Here is a 22,654-nt window from a genome sequence, read left to right as displayed (position 1 = left end):
AATAAATTCTTACTTAAAAAAATTTTTGGGGGGCACCTGGGTGGCTCAGTCGTTAAGCGTCTGCCTTTGGCTCAGGTCATGATCCCAGGGTTCTGGGATCGAGTCCCGTATCGGGCTCCCTGCTCAGCAGGAAGCCTGCTTCTCCCTCTCCCTCTGCCTATGGCTCCCCCTGCTTGTGCTCTCTCTCTCTCTGTGTGTGTCAAAAAAATAAACAAATAAAAACTTAAAAATAAGTAAATAAATACATAAAACCTATTTTCCTTACAAAAATTTTAAAGGTTTTATTTATTTATTTGAGAGAGAGAGAGCGCACAAGCAGTGGGAGAGGCAGAGGGAAAGGAGGAAGAAGGCTCCCTGCTGAGCGGGGAGCCTGACCCAGGGCTTGATCCCAAGACCCCAAGATCATGACCTGAGCCGAGGGCAGATGCTTAAGCAACTGAGCCCCCCAGGTGCCCCTAAAATTTTTTTAAAGTTGAATTTTTTGTTGGAAGTATAAGGCATAGAAAAATGTAAAATTGTATGTATACAGCCTGATGAATTTTTATAGTATGAGCCTATCTATGTATAACCATGCTGAGTTCAAGAAAGAGAACATTACTAAGCACAACATAAGAACTCCTGTATTCCTTCCCAGTTACTACTACCTTCCCCAAAGTAACCTTACTGCTAACAAAAGATTAAATTGTTTAGAACTTTACGTAAATGTTATCCTATTCAAATGCTTTTTTACTCTTTTTTACTCTAAAAAGAATTGTACATGATGGTCAATGAAGATCTATATTAAAAGAAAAAAAAGTATAAAGTACTGATCTATGACAATACTGTGGGTTTTATGGCTACTTATAAAAATTAAGGTGGCACTGATTTAATAAAGCCCTAGCTTTTGGAATCTCTTATGAAATTGGCTTTGATGTCTGAATTTTTTGATCATGTAACAAATGCTGGAAGAAGAGTTCTGTCCCATCTTTACTCCTTGTCAATTTTGTGAACTCACACTCACCTTAAGCATCAGCCTCCTTCTACTGTAAGATAGAAATAACATTACCTGTTCTACCTAATAAAACCATGAGATCGTTTATATCCATTGCAATCCATACCTACCATTCACATTAAATATTTTTAAGTGAATTCTTACCAACTAAGACAAACGGCAACAGTTTACTTATTTTGCAGCCACCTATCTTTAGAACATACCTTATGGAAATAAGTACAAAAGAGAATAAAACAACTCCAAGCTATAGAGACCATACACTACAGAGTTCATGTATTTATATATTATAAAATGCTCAAGACTTTAAACAGACCCTATTATCTTTTACTATAAAGGCATTTCATTTATTCTTTCAACAAATCTTTACTGAGTTACATTTATGTGCCATGTATTGATCTAGGTGCTAAGTATAAAACAGTAACCTGTTCCTTTACTTAGGGAGACATACAAGCAACAAATGTTTGAAGGTAAAAAGCATAGAGAAAAATAAAGCAGGGAAGGGGGATCAGCACTGTGGAGAGAGAGATCGCAGTTTTAAATAAAATGAATAGTGAAGGCAGTACTGACAGGATGTCTATGCTTTCAGCCCACAGCAGACTAGGACTAATAGGGTACAATTTGTGCCCCCTGACAACAGCAAGAAGGAGTAAAAATAAGTATTTTAAGTAATTTTAAAAAGCAGACCCCAAACTTATGCCTGGAGTTCTGTATATGAAAAAAAACAAACAAACAACCCATATGCTTTAATACATCTCTAGGCATTACTACATTATAGCACTGATTAGAAGACATGGCAATCAAACCCGATTCATTAAGCAAATTAATAAACTCAGGAATTTTCACAATAGGCTCCAACCCACAGCTGCGAAATGAAAAGTTCTGGGTCTGGCTATTCAAAATGTGATCATCTGGGAGCTTGTTAGAAATGGAGATTCTCAAGCATCAAAATAAAATTTGGGGGCTTAGAGTAATAAACTTTTATTAAGTGGAACACTCATTTCAAAAACAATGCTGTACAAATGGATTTTACTCTAGGTTGAAAGACAAAAAGAAATGCCAGTTAAAAAAAAATGAAATGCAGGTTTCTATCCTTATCTGAGTATCAGTGACCTTTCAAATAATCAAACTCTTGGCTCTAAGCCGTATATTTTTTCCTAAAGAGAAAAAGAGTCATCCAGTAGTAATTTTCCAGACTGTCTTCACAGCTCTTGAATATGTGATAAGAGAATTCAAATAATAATAGCCAAGCATTGTCAGGCATTAAAAACAGGCATTATTAGAAGGAGTTTACATGCTTTAACTTAGTTAATCCTTTCGATGACCCTATGAAGTAGTACTGTTTTATTCTCATTTTACCAGTGAGGAAATAGAGGCATGGAAAGTAAAAGTAAGTATCTTAAGTATCTTGCCTAAGGTTAAAAGTATTGAAAGAGAAATGGGGGAAAATGGCTTCATAGCCCATTTCTTAACTTAGTTTGCTATTAGACTGCTGTGTTAGCAACGCAGCATCATTTTAATAAAAAGGCAAATGTGTGGAAAATAAAATCAAAAGTTAAAAAAGGGAATATAATCAATCCATTTTCCATTATATCAAGATAGAGGATCAAAATAAGTAAAACAGTTAAGCCTATACAGAAGATTATTGCTTTTCAAAATCAAGACATAAAAAAGTAGGAAAGATTAAACAGGATTTAAAAAATATTGAATGTGTTTGTGGGTGGGAAAGTACACTTTAGAAGAGATTCTGTAAAAGTGAACTAAACACAATGTTTATGTTCTATAAAAAGAACTGTGTCTTTAAAGAACTTAGAATAAGAAGGCAGAGGGGATTAACCTTCTTTCTTGATCACAAACTTTGTATTTTGGCTAGAATTACAGAATATTAATTCCTAAAATTAGAAATATCATTAGGACATAAAATTTAAATGTTATAGCTTTTATATATTAAAGTGCATTTCTTTTTATTCAGATAAACTTATTAATGGCCACTGGAAATAACTGGAACTTTTTTTTAAAACTAAAGGATTACCTGACATAAATTAAAATCACTGAGTTCATGTTTATTTGGTTGAAACAAAATTATTTGTAGGATGATATACAGTCCATTTAACTTCAAATCTCATCAAGCATCTTGGGTTATCGAAAATTAGTACCTTGCACTTTTCGACTTCTTCCTCAATTTTCTCAACAATAGCTGCATCCAGAATTTGTAAATCACAAGAAGAACGAGACAAAGTACTGACAGGATGTCCCTTTAGCCAAGTAATAATTTCTTGAACTTTCTCAGCACTACATTAAAAACAATAATTTTTTCACAATGATTAAAACTTTGAGGTTTTACACAAAAGGCCTAATATAAATTTCCTGAGGGCTGTGAATTATAAAAGACATAAAATACATAAATAATAATTAATCACTAAACTTAATTGGGACTAGTTATAAATCTAATGTGAACATGGACATATTACTTCTCAGTAACTTAAAAAACCCACAAAATTAGTTTAAAAGTACTTTACTGATATAAGTGAAATAAATTATATGAAGATCTTAAAGCAAATATATATATATGAAATTATATATATATGAAATTATATATATATATATATATGAAACCCTCCTCACAAAAGTAATATAAATTCTTGATAAACTAGCTACTGTACCTTTCACTGGAACACTAAGCTGAACTATGAGCCAATAAATACCACAAATTTTGCTTACCCATTCTCATTTTCTCCAGGCCAAATGTCATCTTCATAGAATACATCCTCTTGGCTATTTTTGGCTATATAACTAAATAGTTCTGGAGCTCTAGCCAAACAAACAAAAATACTGCTTAGAAAATATATATGGCTAACTCCACATAAACTTCCCCATCAAATAATTCTGGATCCCAAGGGGACATATAAAACATATTGAGGACTGACTGTAACACACAGAGTATTAATAAGGGATAGAGGCTAAATGATTTGAAAGTATTCACAGGCCCTCAAAAAACTTTCAGTAGCTGAGGGAGAAATGATTCAATTCATAAACTGTAATAAACTTTAATTACTTATTCAATTACTAACTCTAATCGTTCTCAGATCATAATGATAGGTGATAAATGGACAAAAATAATACCTACATGTTCATTTTCTAATTTTCACAACTAAACTGGAGCATCCCACAAGAAAGAAAATTAAAATACACTAGAAGTTTCTTTTGATATTCCTCAAAACTCCACTGTTTCCTGAATAGTGCAGGACTTTTAAATACACATAGCAGATTGAACATATGTGCTTAATTTTTTGCTTACTTCCCAACCTACTAAAAATAGAGTAAAGTATAAAATAGGGCATAGACCCAGAAAGGCATGAAAAGAGAGGTGGTGAGTCTGATACCATATATGAGTTGTTAACAAAATTTTAGAAACTGGAAACTGGATGGGTAAGCATTAACTGGTTTGAAAGATAGGAAAAAGCTGCACCCTAAGCAACCAGGGTGGGAAGTCAACAACAAGCAAGATAATTTAAACTGTGCAAGTCTGCAAAAGCGCAGGAATTATGGGCTCCAGGTACATTTTAATGCCGTAGAATGGGCAGGGTGAAGTTTACTAGGCTTTAGTTGAAAATTCTGTATAATAAGCAGTTGGATGATCATGTGCTTACTCACCTTCACCCCAGCATAAGACCTGTCTGTAGTTTATCTTTTGGAGAGGTTGAACAGGGGATGCTCTAGCTTTAGGTATACAAGGCACAGGGAGACGGGTGGGTAGGGCATGAAGAGATGACAGGGAATTAATGAAAGTGTAACTACTACATAACATGTTGCTAGGAAGCAGGCTAGGAAGTGTAACTTCTTTAGGAAGCACACTCTTGAGATGAAAGTAAGCAAGAAGAAAGTTTATCAGAGAGCTCTTGTGGAATCAAAACATGTAGAAGGGAAGGAAAAAAGGAAGGAAGCAGAATTGGGCAGAGGGAGAAGTTGGGCTGTGATCCACTGTTAATGAACTCCTTGGTCAGTCCTACAGATATCTCAAACCAGGATGGCCCTTCAGATTTATCCTGAACTGGGGCAATCAGGTCGGCTGGGTCTTTCACACCTCCTTGCAGATCAGGTGTTGGATCTGTGGCTGTTGTGGGAAGGGGATATAACTTTAGGTGAGGCAGTTCTCTTCTGCAAGGCAATTCCTGAAGAGAGCTCACAGCTGAGGGCTGTCAGACAACAGCATTTAAGCTGCCATAGAAATAAGTCCTTTAAAGGGAGGTTTGGAGGGCATTTCATAGTATCCATTACATAATAAGTTCCCTTTACCTTGGTTAATATCCAAAACACTGGAAGTCAGTTTTGTTCCTCACATCTTTCCTCCAAGGAAAAGGCTGGAGGCTACCTCTCTAGGAAAACTAGCCAGCCTGAGAGAAAATATACACATACAGGTAGTGATAGCTGGAGGTCCTTTGCAGAAATAGCAAAGTCCCACCTGACAAGCCCCACCAGAGCACACTAAATTTCCAATCAGCTTTTTAGTGCCTCATTCTTAAATATGATTAGACACCAAAGAACCACCAGACAAGTAAAAAAAAAACAAACAAAACTTTAATGTGAAAGGTGCAATGAAATCAAACAGAAAAAAAAGAGCAATGTGGAGAAAACAGAAAATATAGAGAAGAAAAACAATCTTCAGAGAAAGAGACACTATAAAAAAGGAATGTCAGAGAAAAAGGACACACTTTTAGAAATTAAAAATGATTAAATCAAATAAAAATAAAAATGATAAAAGTTGAAGAAATCTCCCACAGAGTAGAACAGAAGTGTAACAATATAGAAAATGGGTGAGAAGAGATAAGAAAATAAAGAGGATTAATCCAGGTCTATCATCTAACAGAAGTCTCAGAATGACAGAACAGAAAAAAAGGAGAGGAGGAAATTATCAAAGAAATAATACAAGAAGTTTTCTCAGAATGGAAGGTCATCAGTTTTAAGTGTGAAAGGACTGAATAGCCAAAGGAAAGAAAGAAGACCCATACTAAGGCACATGTCATCACATTATTAAAACAGCACTGGTAAAGGGAAGATTCTGAAAAGATTTCAGAAAATGAAAACGGATCACACACAAAGATTCCGAATCACAATGGCACAGGACTTCTCACCAGCAAAGGAAACAAAAAGAGAATAGAGCAGTACTTTTCAAATTCTGAGGGAAAATAATCTCCAATTTAGGATTCTACACCCAGGCTAGCTATCAATCAACCCTGGTCAGGGAAGAATAAAGACATTTCCAGACACACAAGCTCTCTCAGGAAGCTTTCCAGACACACAAGCTCTCTCAGGAAGCTCCATCAAACTGGAGACATAAAACAGAAAAAGGTATGAAAGCCAGGAAATAAAGGAATCCTACAAAGCAGAATGGTGAAGGGAATTCCTAGACAGTAGAGAGAAGCTCTAGAATGAGAGCTGTGTAATAGCCCTAGAAAACAATTAGTTTACACTGAAGCAGGAAGACAGAAGGTTTCAAGGAGGAAGTCTATAAGAAAAAAAATGGAACTGAGAGATCTCCTGATCTGTTTGACTATATTAAGTCTTTCAGCTATGACAAAGAGTTTAGGGCTGAATTAGTTATATGAATATAGACAATAAGCAAATGATTAAACAAGAGGGGGAAAACAAAAATGTGTACAGAAAGGAAATGCAACCATAATACTCTACAGGGTCCACCTGCGACCATTTACATTATCTCAATCAAGTAAACCTTAAATACAGATTTAATACAACTATAATGAAAGGGGAAATACACACACGTGTGTGTAATGTGCAGGAAGGTGAGGAAATAGAAAGGGTAGGTAGCAGAAGAGAGCTAAAGCTTCATCTTTCATGGTATGAAATCAACGCATATGTCAAGTTGAAAAATAATGAAAAAGTAGGATAAATACAACATTTGAAAGAAATATGGAAGTGAACAAAAGAAATAAATTTTCAGATGGTAATATAGGATTGAATTATGTTCCTTCCCAAAAAAGACAGATTGAAGTCCCACTCCTACTACTTTCAGAATGTGACTTTATTTGAAAATAAGGTTTTTATTGAGGTTATAAAATAAAAATGAGGCCTTTAGGGTGGGCCCTAATCTAACATGATTTTTTTATCTTTATGAAGTGTCTTTATGAAAAGAGGAAATTTGGACACAGAGATAGGCATTAACAGAGAAAAGATCATGTGAAGATGTACAGGGAGAACACGGGAAGGTGGAGGACTGGAGTTAAGAACAAATGTGTGAGGCCACAAGAAGCTAGCAAAGAGGCATGGAATGGTTCCTTTCCTATCATCTTCAAAGGAAGCACAGCCCTACCAAACACCTTGGTTTTGGACTTCTGGTCTCCAGAATTGTGAGACAATAAATTTCTGTTGTTTTAAGCCATCCAGTTTGTGCTACTTCATTATGGCAGCCCTAGTAAACTAAGAGGATCCTCAAATACAAGGTTAGAAACCAGTAGAACAAAGGAATGAATATTCAATTGTGAATGAGAAGTAAATGTTTTCCCTATAAATCTTTGTCACTGAGTAACTCAGTTAATCTCAGTACACAGTTTTCTCATTTTTATAATGAGGAGCTGAGATTTATTTATTTCTTAGACCATTTCTGCATAAAATTCAATAATTTTAGGACAGTAACCTATTATATGGTTGGAGTTTTAAGATTCAGAAAATCCACTGTGTGAAGAGTTGTTTTGTTTATCCATACCAATCCTCTTACTACTTAGACATGCAAAGTAGTGAATAATTTATGATAGCAAGTTAAGGAAAATTTTCATTAAAAGGAGGCCAAGGGGCACCTGGCTGGCTTAGTTGGTGGAGAGTGCAACTCTTGATCTCAGGGTTGTAGGTTCAAGCCCCATACTGGGTATAGAGATTACTTAAAAAAAAAAAAAATTTTTTTTAAAATTAAAAATTAAAAAAAGATAAAAGGAGGCCAATTCTCATCATCTTTTTTTCATTTCTGAAACAAATAATACATTATATGTTAAAAAAAAAGAAGATAGCAGGAAGGGAAAAATGAATGGGGGGAAATCGCAGGGGGAGATGAACCATGAGAGACTATGGACTCTAAAAAAAAAAATGAGGGTTCTAGAGGGGACGGGTTAGCCTGGTGATGGGTATTAAAGAGGGCACGTTACTGAATAGAGCACTGGGTGTTATACGCAAACAATGAATCATGGAACACTACATCAAAAATTAATGATGTAATGTATGGTGATTAACATAACATAATAAAATAAAAAATAAAATAAATAATATACAGTATTTTTCTATTTTCTTTTAGCTAATAGCTATGATGCTCCATGATATAAAATTAAGTTTATATGTAATATGTCACATTATTTACCAAAGGAAACATTTTTTTGTCTAAAATTGGTATCAGCAAAAGCAAAATAGTTATTATATTCCACATTTTTGGGATGCTTACTAGAATCTTGTTAGGCACTTACCTCTCTAAGTACTCTGCAAGAAGCTGTTCCGCTGCAGATGAATACATCCACTCACTTCCAACTTTCTTGGTATATCCAGGTACCTCCTCATTTTTTTTGTTGAATTTGAGATTCAAACCCACATTTGCTTTATGGTCTCCATGAGGGCTGAATTTAAATCACACACACACACACACACGTTTTAAAATTTTGTTCAAAGAATACAAAAAGTTTTGCTTTCAAAAAATTCTTAGAAAACTTTAGTTTTGATTGTTCTATAGTTTTCATGGTTATTTCCAAAGTAGCAGTAAGGCTTTGAAACCCAAGTTAACAAATCATATAAATAGGTTATGTATCTAGAGAAGAGAATGAAATAAGAAAATGCAGGGAAATATATTACTGAGATTCACACACACCTTCTGATACCTTTTTTCAAGGTTCAATTTGTTAGCTGCTAAAAATAGGAACTGTCTTTCCAAACACCTAAAACATGTCCCATTTAGATGAAAGATCACCATCAGAGGAATTTATGCATAATTTTTAAAGAAAATTCAGAGCAATTAATAAAAGAAAATACTAAAATATTAACCAGTTTATCTTTATCATTTAATTTTTTCTGCCACTTTAAATACATTTCTCTAACATAAACTTACTTTCTCCTAGATCCTCTTCCAATAAAAATACTTCCTGTAAACCTTGAAACAAGGTATCCACTCACTCCAAGACGACTGGCCAACACATATCCTGGGTTGTACTTTATAGAATATTTCTTTAAATATAAAAACAAAAAGGTCAATTATGGAAACACAAAGCATCAAATGTTATTTCTTTACCTTTAAAATCTGGAGATAATCAAGACATCACTAACCATTGGAATGTGGCAATATAAGGATTCTCAAAAGTAAGTGATCCATTTCCCTTTTTTTTTTTTTGAAAGGATCTGTAGGCAGAATTTCTCTGCTCCTCTCTCTCCTTAAAGGACAGAATTCCCAAGGATGGATGAAAGGGGGAGGAAATATACAATTTGTGAAACTGTCTCAAGAAATAAAGTCTACTGTAAGTCTAAATGGCAAACTCTGCAGGCAAGAACTATTTTTAAACATTAATTTTCATATTCCAAGTAAGGATTAGTAAAGTACTGGGACATAATGAGGCCTTGATGATTATTACATTGAACTAAAACATGAGTATGTCATCAAAACAGTTGCTACTGAGCAAAATTAAAAATGTTCTTCATATTTGAATATAAGTAATATTCATTTTCCCTTATATTTACTATCATATGAAAGTAAGAAGTATGTATAGGCTTATAGTTAATACAGTCAAAGAAATATAACCTTAATTTGTGTACTTAAGGGAAGAAACTATGAAGATTAAAAAAAATATATCATATCATATAATTTTTAACCAGGAAGCAAATTATAAATCCAGTACCAAAAAGGGTAAGCTACCATATAACCCTAACATAATGTACATAATAATGACACACACTTATTTTATATGGATTTCATATACTATATTCATATGAATGTGTATAAATATAATACATATTTATATGAATTATATGCATATTTTATATGTCTACAATAACCCCCAAATAAGTAAATTTTTTTAGCTGCATGGAATATATAAATTCATTATTAAAATATGTTAATATCCTGGTAAAGAATGCAATATAGTTTTTCCATCAAGAGTATTATTAGGTTTAGAAATAATACAGACAAATCAAATATGCTTTCCAGAATAGATAGGAAGAAATAAGGTAGTAGTTCTCTATCACAGGTAGTATCACCTATTTTTCTACTAAGCATCTGGAAATGTATAGGGGCACATCATTCAGTTATTGGCATGGGCTACTACCTCTTCATGTTCAGGGGACAAAGATGCCAACTGTGCTGTCATATATAGGACAGTCCTATTTTACACATTGTTGTCCTATCCAAAATACCAATAGTATTCCTTTTGAGAAGTATTTGGTTATGGTATAATTAAAATTGATGAAGACCATCACAAATATTCTAGAAAATGTAAAATAAAAAGCAGAGAACATTGGAGTAGAGAAAGAAGGCTTGAGTAAAAGTTAAAGAAAGTATGTAAAGAGAAAGAGAGCATAGTGGAGAAGGCATGCCTAGCAACACTGTACGTTGGAGATGGGCAGGCTCATTCAGATCTAGAAAAAGCTAGGGATGAAGGATCATAAATAAGTTGTTCTACCTCCACTAACTCCCAGAACAGAGAGCTCCAGCATCTTAATCAAATGGGACACTCTTCTGGTTTCCTGACTGTGCTTTCTGAATTCTTTCTCCAAAAGACACCTGATGGTAAGAATTTAGGGACTTGTCTGCCTTCTATAAAGTTTCCTCAAGTATATGCTGATGTTCAATGCCTTGAGTTCATTTTACAGGATATAAAGCTTTAGAATTTACAATTAGAGAGAATAAAAGTGTAAGTATCAATAGCTGGCTGATTGTGAATTAATTTCAGTCAAATTAATTATCTAGTCAATCAATAAGAATATACAACAGATATCAGAATCCTCCTCCTATTGTAATAGGGAAAAATAAAAGGAGGTCAGTGAACATCTTTAGAGAAAAAGGTCCTAAAAAAGGATGCTGTGAATTTAAAGGCAGTTTCCCAATTTTTTCTAGTGATTGTTCATCTTTAGCTTCCATTGCAGAAAGGCCATTACTTGTAACTAAAAATGTAGGCATTGATTATGAAAAGTTTATTTTAAAAAAATCTAAATCTATTCCCAGAGGGTGGGCTAAAAAATGTGCCCCTTAAGCTTGAACATGATAACCCATAAAAACTGTTATAGATTAATAATGGGATTTCAGTGATTTTTCTCCCCTGAACATTTTTTTTTAGATTTTTATTTTTATTTATTTGAGAGAGAGAGAGAGAGAGCGCATAAGCAGGGGTAGTGGCAGAGGGAGGGGGAGAAGCAGGCTTCCCGCTGAGCAGGGAGCCAGATACGGGGCTCAGGGCTTGATCCCAGGACTCTGGGATCATGACCTGAGCCACCCAGGCGCGCCTCCCCTGAACATTTGCATGAAGTTTGAGCACAGATTCCCCATACTCATTTTTAAATACTAGATGCAACTGTGAGATAATTTAATCAGTATTAAATAAAAATATTTATAATATATTCAGAGGAGGTGATAAAAATATGCTTCTAACACTTTTAAAGTTTATCAATTCTAAATTAAGCAATATGGACTATGGTACTCACATGCTGGTTCTGTATTAAAGCATCAAGATTGGGTTCACATGGAATGCTGAAAACCACACGAATCCTACCTTCTGTAATCACATCCCCTGAATCTTGAACCTTGGAGGGAAAAAGAAAATCACAGTGTTTTAGTCTTTCACATTTTATTTACTTTTCTACTTATTTGAACAGTGTTTATTTCTGAAATACAGTAAGACAGTAAAGTTGGATACTGGAGATTCTCTTAGAAATTATAAATGAATGTGATTATATTATAAATTTGAGTCACTGTACATTGCTTTAATAGCTGTTAGCAAATAATTTTAAATTACCAAAAAGCTGCAAACACAAAAACAGGTCAAAGATCACTTGTAAAACATTCACCTAGATGTTAACATTTTACTCCATCTGCTTCAACATTTATACTCTGTGTATTTACATATACGTAATTATTTTTTTGAACTTTTTGAGGGTATATTACATATATCATGTCCCTTATCCTTTAATATTTTGGTGTATATTTCCTAAGAAGAAGGATATTTTATTACATAACCACAGTACAGTTACTAAGTATATTAATTTACATTGATAAAATACTTCAATCAACTGTCCATATTCCAATTTTGTCACAGTTGACCTAAAATTGTTCCTATATTATAATAAAGAAAACCCTTTTCCCTCTCTACTACAGAAACTAGGCTAGGATCAGACATTGCATTTAGTTGTCATAGCTCTAGCCTCCTTAAATCTAGACTATATCCAAAGTGTTCGTCTTTTATAACATTGACATTTTTGAAGAATAAGGTCATTCTTCCCTCTTCATCCTGCCTTTAAAAACAAAAGTTCCTCATTCTGGATTTGTCTGATGCTTCCTTATGATTAAGTTAAACTCATATATTCCCAGCCAGAATAGTGCATGTGTCCTTCTTAGGTTATCACATATGGAGGTACATGATATTGCTCAATTTCTTCACTGTCCAGTTAGGTTTTTTTTCCTCTTACAACTAATTAACGGTCTGTAGGAAGACACTTTCTAAGGCCATGAAAATATCCTACTCAGATAAAAAATTCCCCCTAGATTTAGTTTCCAATGATGATTGTTGCTTGACTCAATCTTTATCGTAATGCTTATAAAATGACAGTTTTCCAACTCTAGCACTCTCTCCATTTACCTTTGACAGGATACTATAAGCAAGAGTCCTTCCTTTCCCTTTTACTTATTTTTTATCACTATGGAATCATTAATTCCTATCCCCTCCCAATGGTTTATAATCCATTACTGTACTTTATTATTTTGGTACTCAAACTGTCCCAGATTTGGCCAGTTTGGTAGGAGCCCCTTTAAACAGGTTTCTGTGTTTGTGATACGGTCCCATCACTCTTTTGAGCACTCCCTTACTTTCTGGCATAACAAGTGGTTCCAGGCTTATCCTGTACCTACCCTGCCCCAGCCCTGTGATGGGCCATTTCTCTGAGAAGCTTTCAGTGGAGTATGTTATTAGAGGTCAAACCTGCAGATTATATGGTGTTCACTGTTACCGAAGTATCTTGGCTTCTTATCCTTTTGAGCAAACAGAGCTAAAAAATATGTGTATGTACAGGCATATATGTATTCATACACATACAAATATACATATATATCCATACACATATGCCTATATACATATATGTATACACATGTATTTTAAAAATCATGAGCACACATTAATACCTTTAATTCTAATCTGTCCCCACAGATTCCTCCTTGCATTCTTCCATTTCATATTTACATGTATCTTTTTCCATGTGAGAACTGGAGTTCCTCAAATATCAACTCATTTACAAGTACATCAACCCAATAATACAACTAAAATAATTTCATAATTGCTTCATCCACACTACCATAATGAATAAACTGCTAAATAAGAGATTAGGATTTGAATTCTTTTTCCCCTGCCTCCTGACCCCAACCTGCTCAAGACGAAAGATATATAGTCAAATACTGTGTTCGTAAGTTAGACAGATGAATCTTTTCCCCTTCAGTATTACATTTTATCTCATACCTAAGTGAAGAGAAGTTAAATAACTATATTAACTTAAAACTAGAAAGAAATTTAATTAGTAACAATAACAGGAACTAACTTCTCCAGCGCAGCCATAATAGGGGGTTCCCAGCATAAAGACCATACTTCTAGGAGGAAACAAGTCATCCAATGTTTTGATATTGGAGAAACGGGAGTCAAAAGCTCGGATGTCCTATATAGAATGAAATATAAAAGTAAATTATCACAGTCAAAATTTCTATGGATTGCACATCAAGTTTTTCTTCCTCTGGGGTTATTACTATGCTGTGTGCAGATGTGAAGTGTAAAGATTTTCTATGTAACAATACTAGTAGCTAAAATTAATTGACTTTATATGCCATTCTTCTTGGTACTGCATACATTTATTAGTTCATTTCATCCTCAAGACAACCCTCTATAGCACAGATCATTATTAGCCTCACTTTACACAGGGGGAAACTAAGGCATAGAAAGGCGATGAAATCTCGCCCAAGGTCATACAGCTAAAAAGTCAACTCAGGCAGTCTGTGCTCTTAATCACTACACTATACTGTTTCCCAAAATTACAGGATCAATACATACTTAAAAAAATTTTGTCTCCTTATCACACCCAAAATTACAAACACAAAAGCAAATGCTTTTATTTATTTATTTACTAATTTATTTAAGGCAAACATTTTTTGGAGAATAAAACTCTAAAACTGCAGGCTGTTAGGCTAATGCTGGGCTTTTTCATTAGAGATTAAGTTTAAAAAATAAATTAAAAAAGACAAGTTCCCTAATCATACATAAGAGTGAGTGAGCAAATAATAATCCTTTTAAAGACTACAGTTTTTGTGGTGGTTCAAGATGGCGGCACAGGAAGATCCTCAACTCCTCTCCTCCCATGGATACACCAAATCTTCAGCTATATATGGAACAATTAGTTACCTCTTAAAAAGACCTGAAAACTAGTTGAACAGCAACTCCACAATAAAAGACTAAAAGGTACACATCGATATGGGTAGGAGAGGCAGAGACATACTCTTGCCAAAAACCCCACCCCTGATGTGGAGACCCACAATCAGGAGAGATCTCCTCCTTGAGGAGCAAGGGGTTTGTGTTCCACATCAGGCACTCCAACCCTTGGAAACTGCACTGGAGAGACAGGCCGCCTAAGTATCTGGCTTTGAAAACCAATGGGGCTTATGTCCAGGAGACCCAAAAGGCTGTAGGGAATGGAGATTCTACTCTTATAAAGGGCTTGTGTGCAGACTCACCGGCCCTGAGATCCAGGGTAAAAGCAGCAGTTTGAAAGTGCCTAGACCATATGCAGAAAACATTCATTTGCTAATCTTAAAGTGTTTGCCAGAGGGACAGGGAACTGTTGGGACTTTCTCTGGGCACAGAAGTGCTGGCAGGTGCCATTTTTTGTGTTCTTCCTTTATTTTGCTAGCATTGGCAGGTGTGTCCTGCTGAAGCTGGCAGGCACACCCCACCCCCATGTATATATGTGGTCTCTCTCTCTCTCTCTACACACACACATACACACATACACTGGGATACTACTCAGCCATAAAAAATGATGAAAATCTTGCCATTTGCAACAACATGGATGGACATGAGGGTATTATGCTAAGTGAAGTAAGACAGAGAAAGACAAATACATGACTTCAGTTAATATGGAATTTAAAAAAACAAAACAAACAAACAAAACAAAACACAACACAAGTAACAGATACAGAGAAAAGACTGGTGGCTGCCAGAGGGAAGGGGTTTGGGAAAATGTGTGAAATGGGTGAAGGGGCTTAAGGGGTACAAACTTAGAGTTATAAAATAAATAAATCATTGGGATGTAATAATGTACAGTGTGGTGACTTTAGTCAATAATAATGCACTGCATATTTTAAAGTTGTAAAACAGTAAATCTTAAAAGTTCTCGTCATAAGAAAAAAATTTTGTAACTTTGGTGACAGATGGTAACTAAACTGATATTGGTGATCATTTGGCAGTGTATACAAATATTGAATCATTTTGTACACTTCGAAACCAATATGTCAATTATACATAAATTAAAAAAAGACTACAGTTTTTTCAGATTATATTAAATCATAATCTCCATTATGCATTGCTGCATGTCTTCTATTTATAAATAAATATTAAATATGATATAGTCTTTTCTTTATACAGTGGTAGTGTACATTAAGATATAATTGAGATTTTTTTTTTTTTTAAAGATTTTATTTATTTGACAGAGAGAGAACACAAGCAGGGGGAGTGGGAAAGGGAGAAGCAGGCTTCCTGCGGAGCAAGGAGCCCGATGCGGGGCTGGATCCCATGACCCTGGGACCACGACCTGAGCCGAAGGCAGACGCTTAACGACTGAGCCACCCAGGCACCCCGATATAATTGAGATTTGATGGACACTTACCTTTACAATAGTTTGATAAACAAAAGGAAGAACTTGTTTTGACCATTGTTTCTCTAGACGAACTTCACCATTTTGATTTATTTGGTATTTACGACCTGTGAGTAACTGAGCATATACAACTGCAGATGTTTCATTTATTATTATTCCTTTTCTTCTTAGGTAGCTAAAAGAAAGAATAAAAAATAAATGTAGATATGTATGAGTATGTATATATTTTAGGATGATAAACTACCAACTCATAATCAAATATTTAAATAAAATTTAAATAAATATGCTAGCAGTTCTGAGTACCTAACTTAAAATTTTTTTGCATTAGTTTTTTACTGTATGGATACCTCTCCTAATGCCTGTGTGATTAAATGAGAACTCGTTTAAGTGCTATAAGAAATTCTCGTGTTTCATAATCACTAGGATGGGGATAACAACAAAAAAAGTGAAAATAACAAGTGTTGGAAAAGATGTGGAGAAACTGAAACACTTGTACATTGCTGGTGGGAATGCAAAATGGTGCACTCACTGTGAAAAGCAGTTTAGCAGTTCTTCAAAAAGTCTAGCAATTCCACTTCTAGGTATTACACAAAGAATTGGAAAGGTACTCAAACAAATATTTATAAATGAATGTGCATAGCAGCATTACTCACAATAGCAAAAAGGTGGAAAGAACCCAAATGTCTTCTAAGAGATGACTGGATAAACAAAATGTGGTATATCCATACAATAAAATATTTGGCCATAAAAAGAAAGGGGCACTGATACATGTTACAATGTGTATGAACCTAAAAAATATGCTAAGTGTAAGAAGTTAGACACAAAAGGCCACATATTATATAGGATTCCATTTCTGTAAAACATACAGAATAGGTGAATCCAGAAAGACAAAAACAGGTTAACAGGGGCATTCAGTGGGCCTTTGCAATCTCAAGTAGGGGTCAGCAAACTATGGTCATGAGACAAAACTAGACTGACTCCAGTTCTTGTAAATAAAAATTTACTGAAACATAGTCATCAACTTATTTACTGTCTATGATGGCTTTTGTGTTACAACAGCATAGTTGAGTGGTTGTGACAAACACTGTAAGGTCTACAAAGCCTAAGGTATTTACTATCTGGCCTCTACAGAAAAAACCTGCCGACCTCTGATCTAAAGATACAATCATTCTTCATCCAAGGAATATTTTTCTATCTCCTTTCCATTTTCTCTTTCTAGAACTTCTATTAGAGAAATATTAGAAATTGACTATACTCTTTTCATCTCTTTGTGCTTTTGTATTATGTGCTAAAGGAATCCCTCAGCTTTTATCTTTTAACTCACCGACTGAATTTTCAGTATGCCTATATTACTATTCAGACCATCTACTGAGCTCCTTATATCATAATTTAAATTTTTGTATTTGTTTTTATATAAATATATGTATTATAAAATATATACTATATAGTATGTAGATGAATGACATTATATATATATATACACACATATATATGTATATATATGTTTTTTTCATAGCAGCTGATACTTTTATGTTGTTCTCAATGGTAGCCTTGGTCTGAAATAAGCGACACCATCTTAAAAAAGAAACAAGTTTTCCAACAAATTTTTGAAATGTAGCATTCTGCTACCATTTTCTTTCTTTCTTTTTTTTTAAAGATTTATTTATTTATTTGTCAGAGAGAGAGAGAGAGCACAAGAGGGGGGAGTGGCAGGCAGAGGGAGAAACAGTGTCTTTGCTGAGGAAGGAGCCGATGCGGGACTTGATCCCAGGACCCCGGGATCATGACCTGAGCTGAAGGCAGACACTTAACTGACTGAGCCACCCAGGTGCCCTCTACTACCATTTTCTAAAAATTCAATGGGAAAACCTACTACTTTCACTCAAAAGTTATTTAGCCAGTAATCTTGCTACCAATATGACAAAGATATCTCAAGAAAGGAAAATTATCTGCTAATCTTTCTCATGAAAATAAAAGCAAAAATCCTAAACAAAATGTAACAAATCGAATCCAATTACATATAAAAAGGATAATATATCATAGTCTAATAGGATTTACTCCAGGAATTCAGGGATAGATTTATATTTGAAATTCAATCAATATCATTCACCAGATTAAAAGAAAAAAAGAAAAATCATATGGTCATTTTGACAGATGCAGAAAAAAATTGACAAAATCAGTACTGATTAATGATAAAAACTCTCAACCAACTAGGAATAGGAGGAAATTTCCTTTATCTGATAAAGAATATTGATTAAAAAAAAAAACCTCTATGGCAATCATATTTAATAATGAATTATTTAAGGCTTTTCTCTGAAATAACATCACAAATCAATAATGAAAATTACAAATAAAAGACAGTAGGGCACCTGGGTGGCTCAGTGGGTTAAGCGTCTGCCTTCAGCTCAGGTCATGATCCTTGGGTCCTGGGATTGAGCCCTGAGTCAGCTTCCTGCTCAGCAGGGAGTCTGCTTCTCCCTCTCCCTCTGACTCTCCCCACTGCTTGTGCCTGTGCTCATGATCTCGTGCTCACTCGCTCTCTCTCTCTCTCAAATGAATAAATTAAAAAATCTTAAAAACAAAAACGAAAACAAATACGAGATAGGTAATCAACTCGGAAAAAGGGCAACAGGCATTGCACAAAAGACCATATTCAAATGCCTGAGAAATATGAAAGGATGCTCATCAAGGAAATGCAAATTAAACAAAAAGAAATATCACTATATTACAATGGCTAAAATGGAAGAGACAATAATAAGCACTGATGAGGGTAGAGATAAAAGAAATTCTTATAAATTGCTGGAAGAATGTAAATTGATACAATCACTTTGTAAATCTTTTTGGTGGTATCTACTAAAGCTGAGCTTAAGCATTATCCTATGAAGCAATAATTCCACTCATAATTATGTACCTAACAGTAATGCATACATATGTATTCACTAAAAGCCCCAAACAAGAAACAACTGCCTATCCAAAAAAGTATGGATAAACTGTGCTATATTCATACAATGTAATGTAATCATTAGTGAAAATGAACAAACTAAACTATAAGTAACAACACAGATGAATATTAAGAACCACAGTACTGAGAAAAGAGGTCAGGTTCCAAAAGAATACATTATGTATGAATCAATTCATACAAAGTTCAAAATAGGAAAAACTAATCTCTAGAGTTATAAGATTTATTTATTTGAGAGAGAGAGAGTACATGAGAGTGTATGTGTATGGGGGGGGGGCAGGGGCAGAGGGAGACGGAGAGAAATTCTCAAGCAACCTCCCGGCTGAGCGTAGAGCCTGACCCGGGGCTAGATCCCAGGACCCTGAGATCATGACCAGAGCCAAAACCAAGAGTCGGAGGCTTAACCGACTGAGTGACCCAGGCACCCCTCTCTATTTACTTTTACCTTACACTTTTATTGCTTTGGAGTCAGTGTTGTAGTCAGTATTCTTTTTTTTTTTTTTTAAACATCTGTGTTTATTTATTTAAAAGATTTTATTTATTTATTTGACAGAGAGAGACACAGCAAGAGAGGGAACACAAGCAGGGGGGGTGGGAGAGGGAGAAGCAGGCTCCCAGCAAAGCCAGGGAACTTGATGCGGGGCTTGATCCCAGGACCCTGGCTGGGATCCTGACCTGAGCTGAAGGCAGACGCTTAACGACTGAGCCACCCAGGCACCCCACCTGTGTTTATTTAAAGTAAACTCTACCCCCAGTGTGGGGCTCAAACTCACGACCTTGAGATTAGAGTCGCGTGCTCTACTGACTAGCCAGGTGCCCCTAGTCTGTATTCTTTCTTTTTTAATTGAAGTATAATTGGGCATACAACATTATATTAGTGTTATTTTACTATATAGGGAGACTACAAAAATGGCACCTGCCAACTTTGGCACTAGCAAGGTAGAGGAAGAATGCAAAAATGGCACCTGTCAATGCCTCAGTCCCTGGAAAGAATTCCAGCAGGCCCCTGTCCCTCCAACAGTTACCTAAGGTTAGCAAATCAATGTGCTTCCCATATGGTCTTGGCACTTTACAAACTTCAGCTTTTACCCTACCAGGGTCCTGGGATAATAGAGTCCACGTGGGAGCTCTTTAAGAGCAGAATCTCCATTTCCTACAGCTCTATGTTTCTCCTGGACACAAGCTCTATTGGTTTTCAAAGCCAGATGTTTTGGGGCTTGTCTCTCTAGTGCAGGTTCTAAGCGTTAAGGTAACTGATGTGGGGCATTAAATTTTCAAAGATACTTACTATATCTCTTCTTTTCTAAATTATAAACAAAACTATCCTTTAACTTTCTCTCATGTAAAATGAGAGTTAGTACTTAAAAAATAATTCTGTATTTTAATAATTTATTAATAATTGGTGTTTATCACCAATCCTTTAGTAACCACATTTTTTTGGTTGATTCATCTCTTGCTGTTTGAGGTACAAGGTTTTGGAACTCCAAATTATCTTCCAAGTGCATCATCTTCTCCATAGCATCCCATAAAGTACTTCCTTGTGTCTTTCTTCTTGTCTTCTTTCTCCAGTTCCTAATCCCTTTCACTCCATTATATCCTCAATAGCAACCTCTTTAACTGAAGGTTTCATCAGTTCTCTGTGTAGCCCTCTCAAGGAGTAGCTGTTTGTTTTCACACTGTATATGGGCTAGGAGAGGCTGTTGGTGTTCTTACAACCCACTGTGACATTCAAATCCTTCATAGTAAACTACTCTACTCTTTTCCATTCTACCCTTATGCCCACCATCTTCCAGAATGCCTTCAATGTTTACATAAATAACTTACCTAAGACCTCAGGAATTTAGTTTCACAATCTCCTTATTGCCAATAACCTTTTTTTTCCATTCCACTTCAGCCATCTAATCCTATGGCTATGACTTGGGTCATGACAGCACTCATAATGGTTTCACCTCCCAAATCATTAATCCCAACATCTTATTGTCTAAAAATTTCTCCATCCAACTTGTTTGTTCAACCACTTAATGATTAACTTATTTTGGGATCTCCAATCCACTGACCCTTCTACTTTCTCTGAAACTATTAACTTAACCTTCTACTTTCTTTATTTCTCTTACTATCCCACTTAGATTCCATTGTCCACTAGTTAGTAACATTCCCACCAATATCCTAAACTTCTTTGCCTCTTTGTCTTTTCATTATATTCATCTAGCAAAATCCAGTGCTGGTTAAATCTCTCTGCTTTTTCTAGGCCTGTAACTGATCAACTTCAAAAAGGGCCCTCAATATTGCCTATAATTCAAACATGTTTTTCTGATCAATTGATACTCTTCCATTTTCCCCAAGGACTATTTCTTTTTAAAGTTCATTTATTTATGTAAGTAATCTCTACACCCAATATGGGGCTCGAACTCATGACCCCAAGATCAAGAGTCACACGTTCTTCTGAATGAGCCAGCCAGTTGCTCCCCTACTATTTTCAAACCTCCTCTACTTTACTCAAATTTAAGACCAACTTCCCTTTCCCTGCCTCCATTCTCAATAGCTAAATTCAACATTCACTTTACAAAGAAAACAAAAGGCATCCAATGAGAGCTTCTGATCTGCCCCATGCCAAACACACATACCAACCTATATTTGTATACCATCCTGTTTAAAATAGAGGAACTATCTTTTATATTCTTTAAGAATCTATCTTGTTCCATCCTTCAAATATATTGTTTTCTTTCTTTTGAATATTGCACCTCTCTTCTCATTTGTTTTTACACATGATCCTATCTCTCTGAATAAACCAAACACAAAGTCCTTCTTCAGCTATGTCTTAATGGTAGTTTTCATCGGAAAGGAAATCTGTTACACAGGAATACAAAAAGGTACGAACACTGTCAAATGTACTTAGAGGGTTTCTAAAAATAAAATCACATAATTTGGTACTCATGGAAATATGTCATATGTTACGTTCACAAAAAAATGATGTACTGAACTTAGGAGAACATGTCTTGGTTAGTAAGATATATGGAGAGATAAGTGAAATAAGTAGTAGGTTCTACATTCTTGCTGTAGAAGTCTTAGAGTTAAGGAGGGTCTGCATAAGCATTATTCCTAATCATAAGAGCCATGAGATCCTCATGCTGATATAATGTGCAAAATCACAAGTAAAGTAAACCAAACCCTCAGGGGCAGAGTACGAGAGGTCTTGTGAATTTCACCTTAGAAGACAGATTATAGAAGAGCTGGGGAGATGTAGGAGGAGGGGACAAAACGTGAGGTGATATGAGGGAGGAATATGGTGGTAAAAAAAAAAGCAGTCTAAGAAAGTGGTAACCAGAATAAATAAACCTGCTTATGAATCCACATAGCCTTGTCTACCCTACTTGGTTAACAAGAGATCCTGAACTGGCAGGCACCAAAAATCATTCTTTTGTGTGAACCAGCATATATTGCCATCAACTTCAGCAGCAGTGTGCTGCTTTCATTGTTATCTCTGCTCTTTGTGGCCATAATAGAAGATCAAGCCCATCCATACGGGAAAGAATAAGTAGAACAAGGGGTCAAGAGTTTTTGGTTTACTTCACAACTGAAGTTTCAAGTCGTTTATTCCTATTATGTCTCCA

General features: G+C 35.2%; 1 protein-coding gene across 2 annotated transcripts in view; it reads right to left on the bottom strand.

The window, feature by feature from the left end:
* Positions 1–22,654, bottom strand: part of XRN1 (5'-3' exoribonuclease 1) — a 109,536-nt gene that overhangs the window by 35,616 nt on the left and 51,266 nt on the right. For both annotated transcript variants that reach the window (XM_044920343.1, XM_044920347.1), the window contains exons 21-27: positions 16,097–16,259; positions 13,766–13,879; positions 11,666–11,764; positions 9,087–9,202; positions 8,455–8,601; positions 3,710–3,799; positions 3,145–3,280 (exon numbers count right to left, since the gene is read on the bottom strand). In XM_044920343.1, coding sequence (XP_044776278.1) covers positions 3,145–3,280; positions 3,710–3,799; positions 8,455–8,601; positions 9,087–9,202; positions 11,666–11,764; positions 13,766–13,879; positions 16,097–16,259 — 865 coding nt within the window. The remainder of the gene's footprint in view (positions 1–3,144; positions 3,281–3,709; positions 3,800–8,454; positions 8,602–9,086; positions 9,203–11,665; positions 11,765–13,765; positions 13,880–16,096; positions 16,260–22,654) is intronic.

The sequence above is a fragment of the Neomonachus schauinslandi genome, chromosome 1, assembly GCF_002201575.2.
Source record: "Neomonachus schauinslandi chromosome 1, ASM220157v2, whole genome shotgun sequence".
Taxonomy (NCBI): Eukaryota; Metazoa; Chordata; class Mammalia; order Carnivora; family Phocidae; genus Neomonachus; species Neomonachus schauinslandi.
This window is presented reverse-complemented; position numbering and strand designations above follow the sequence as displayed.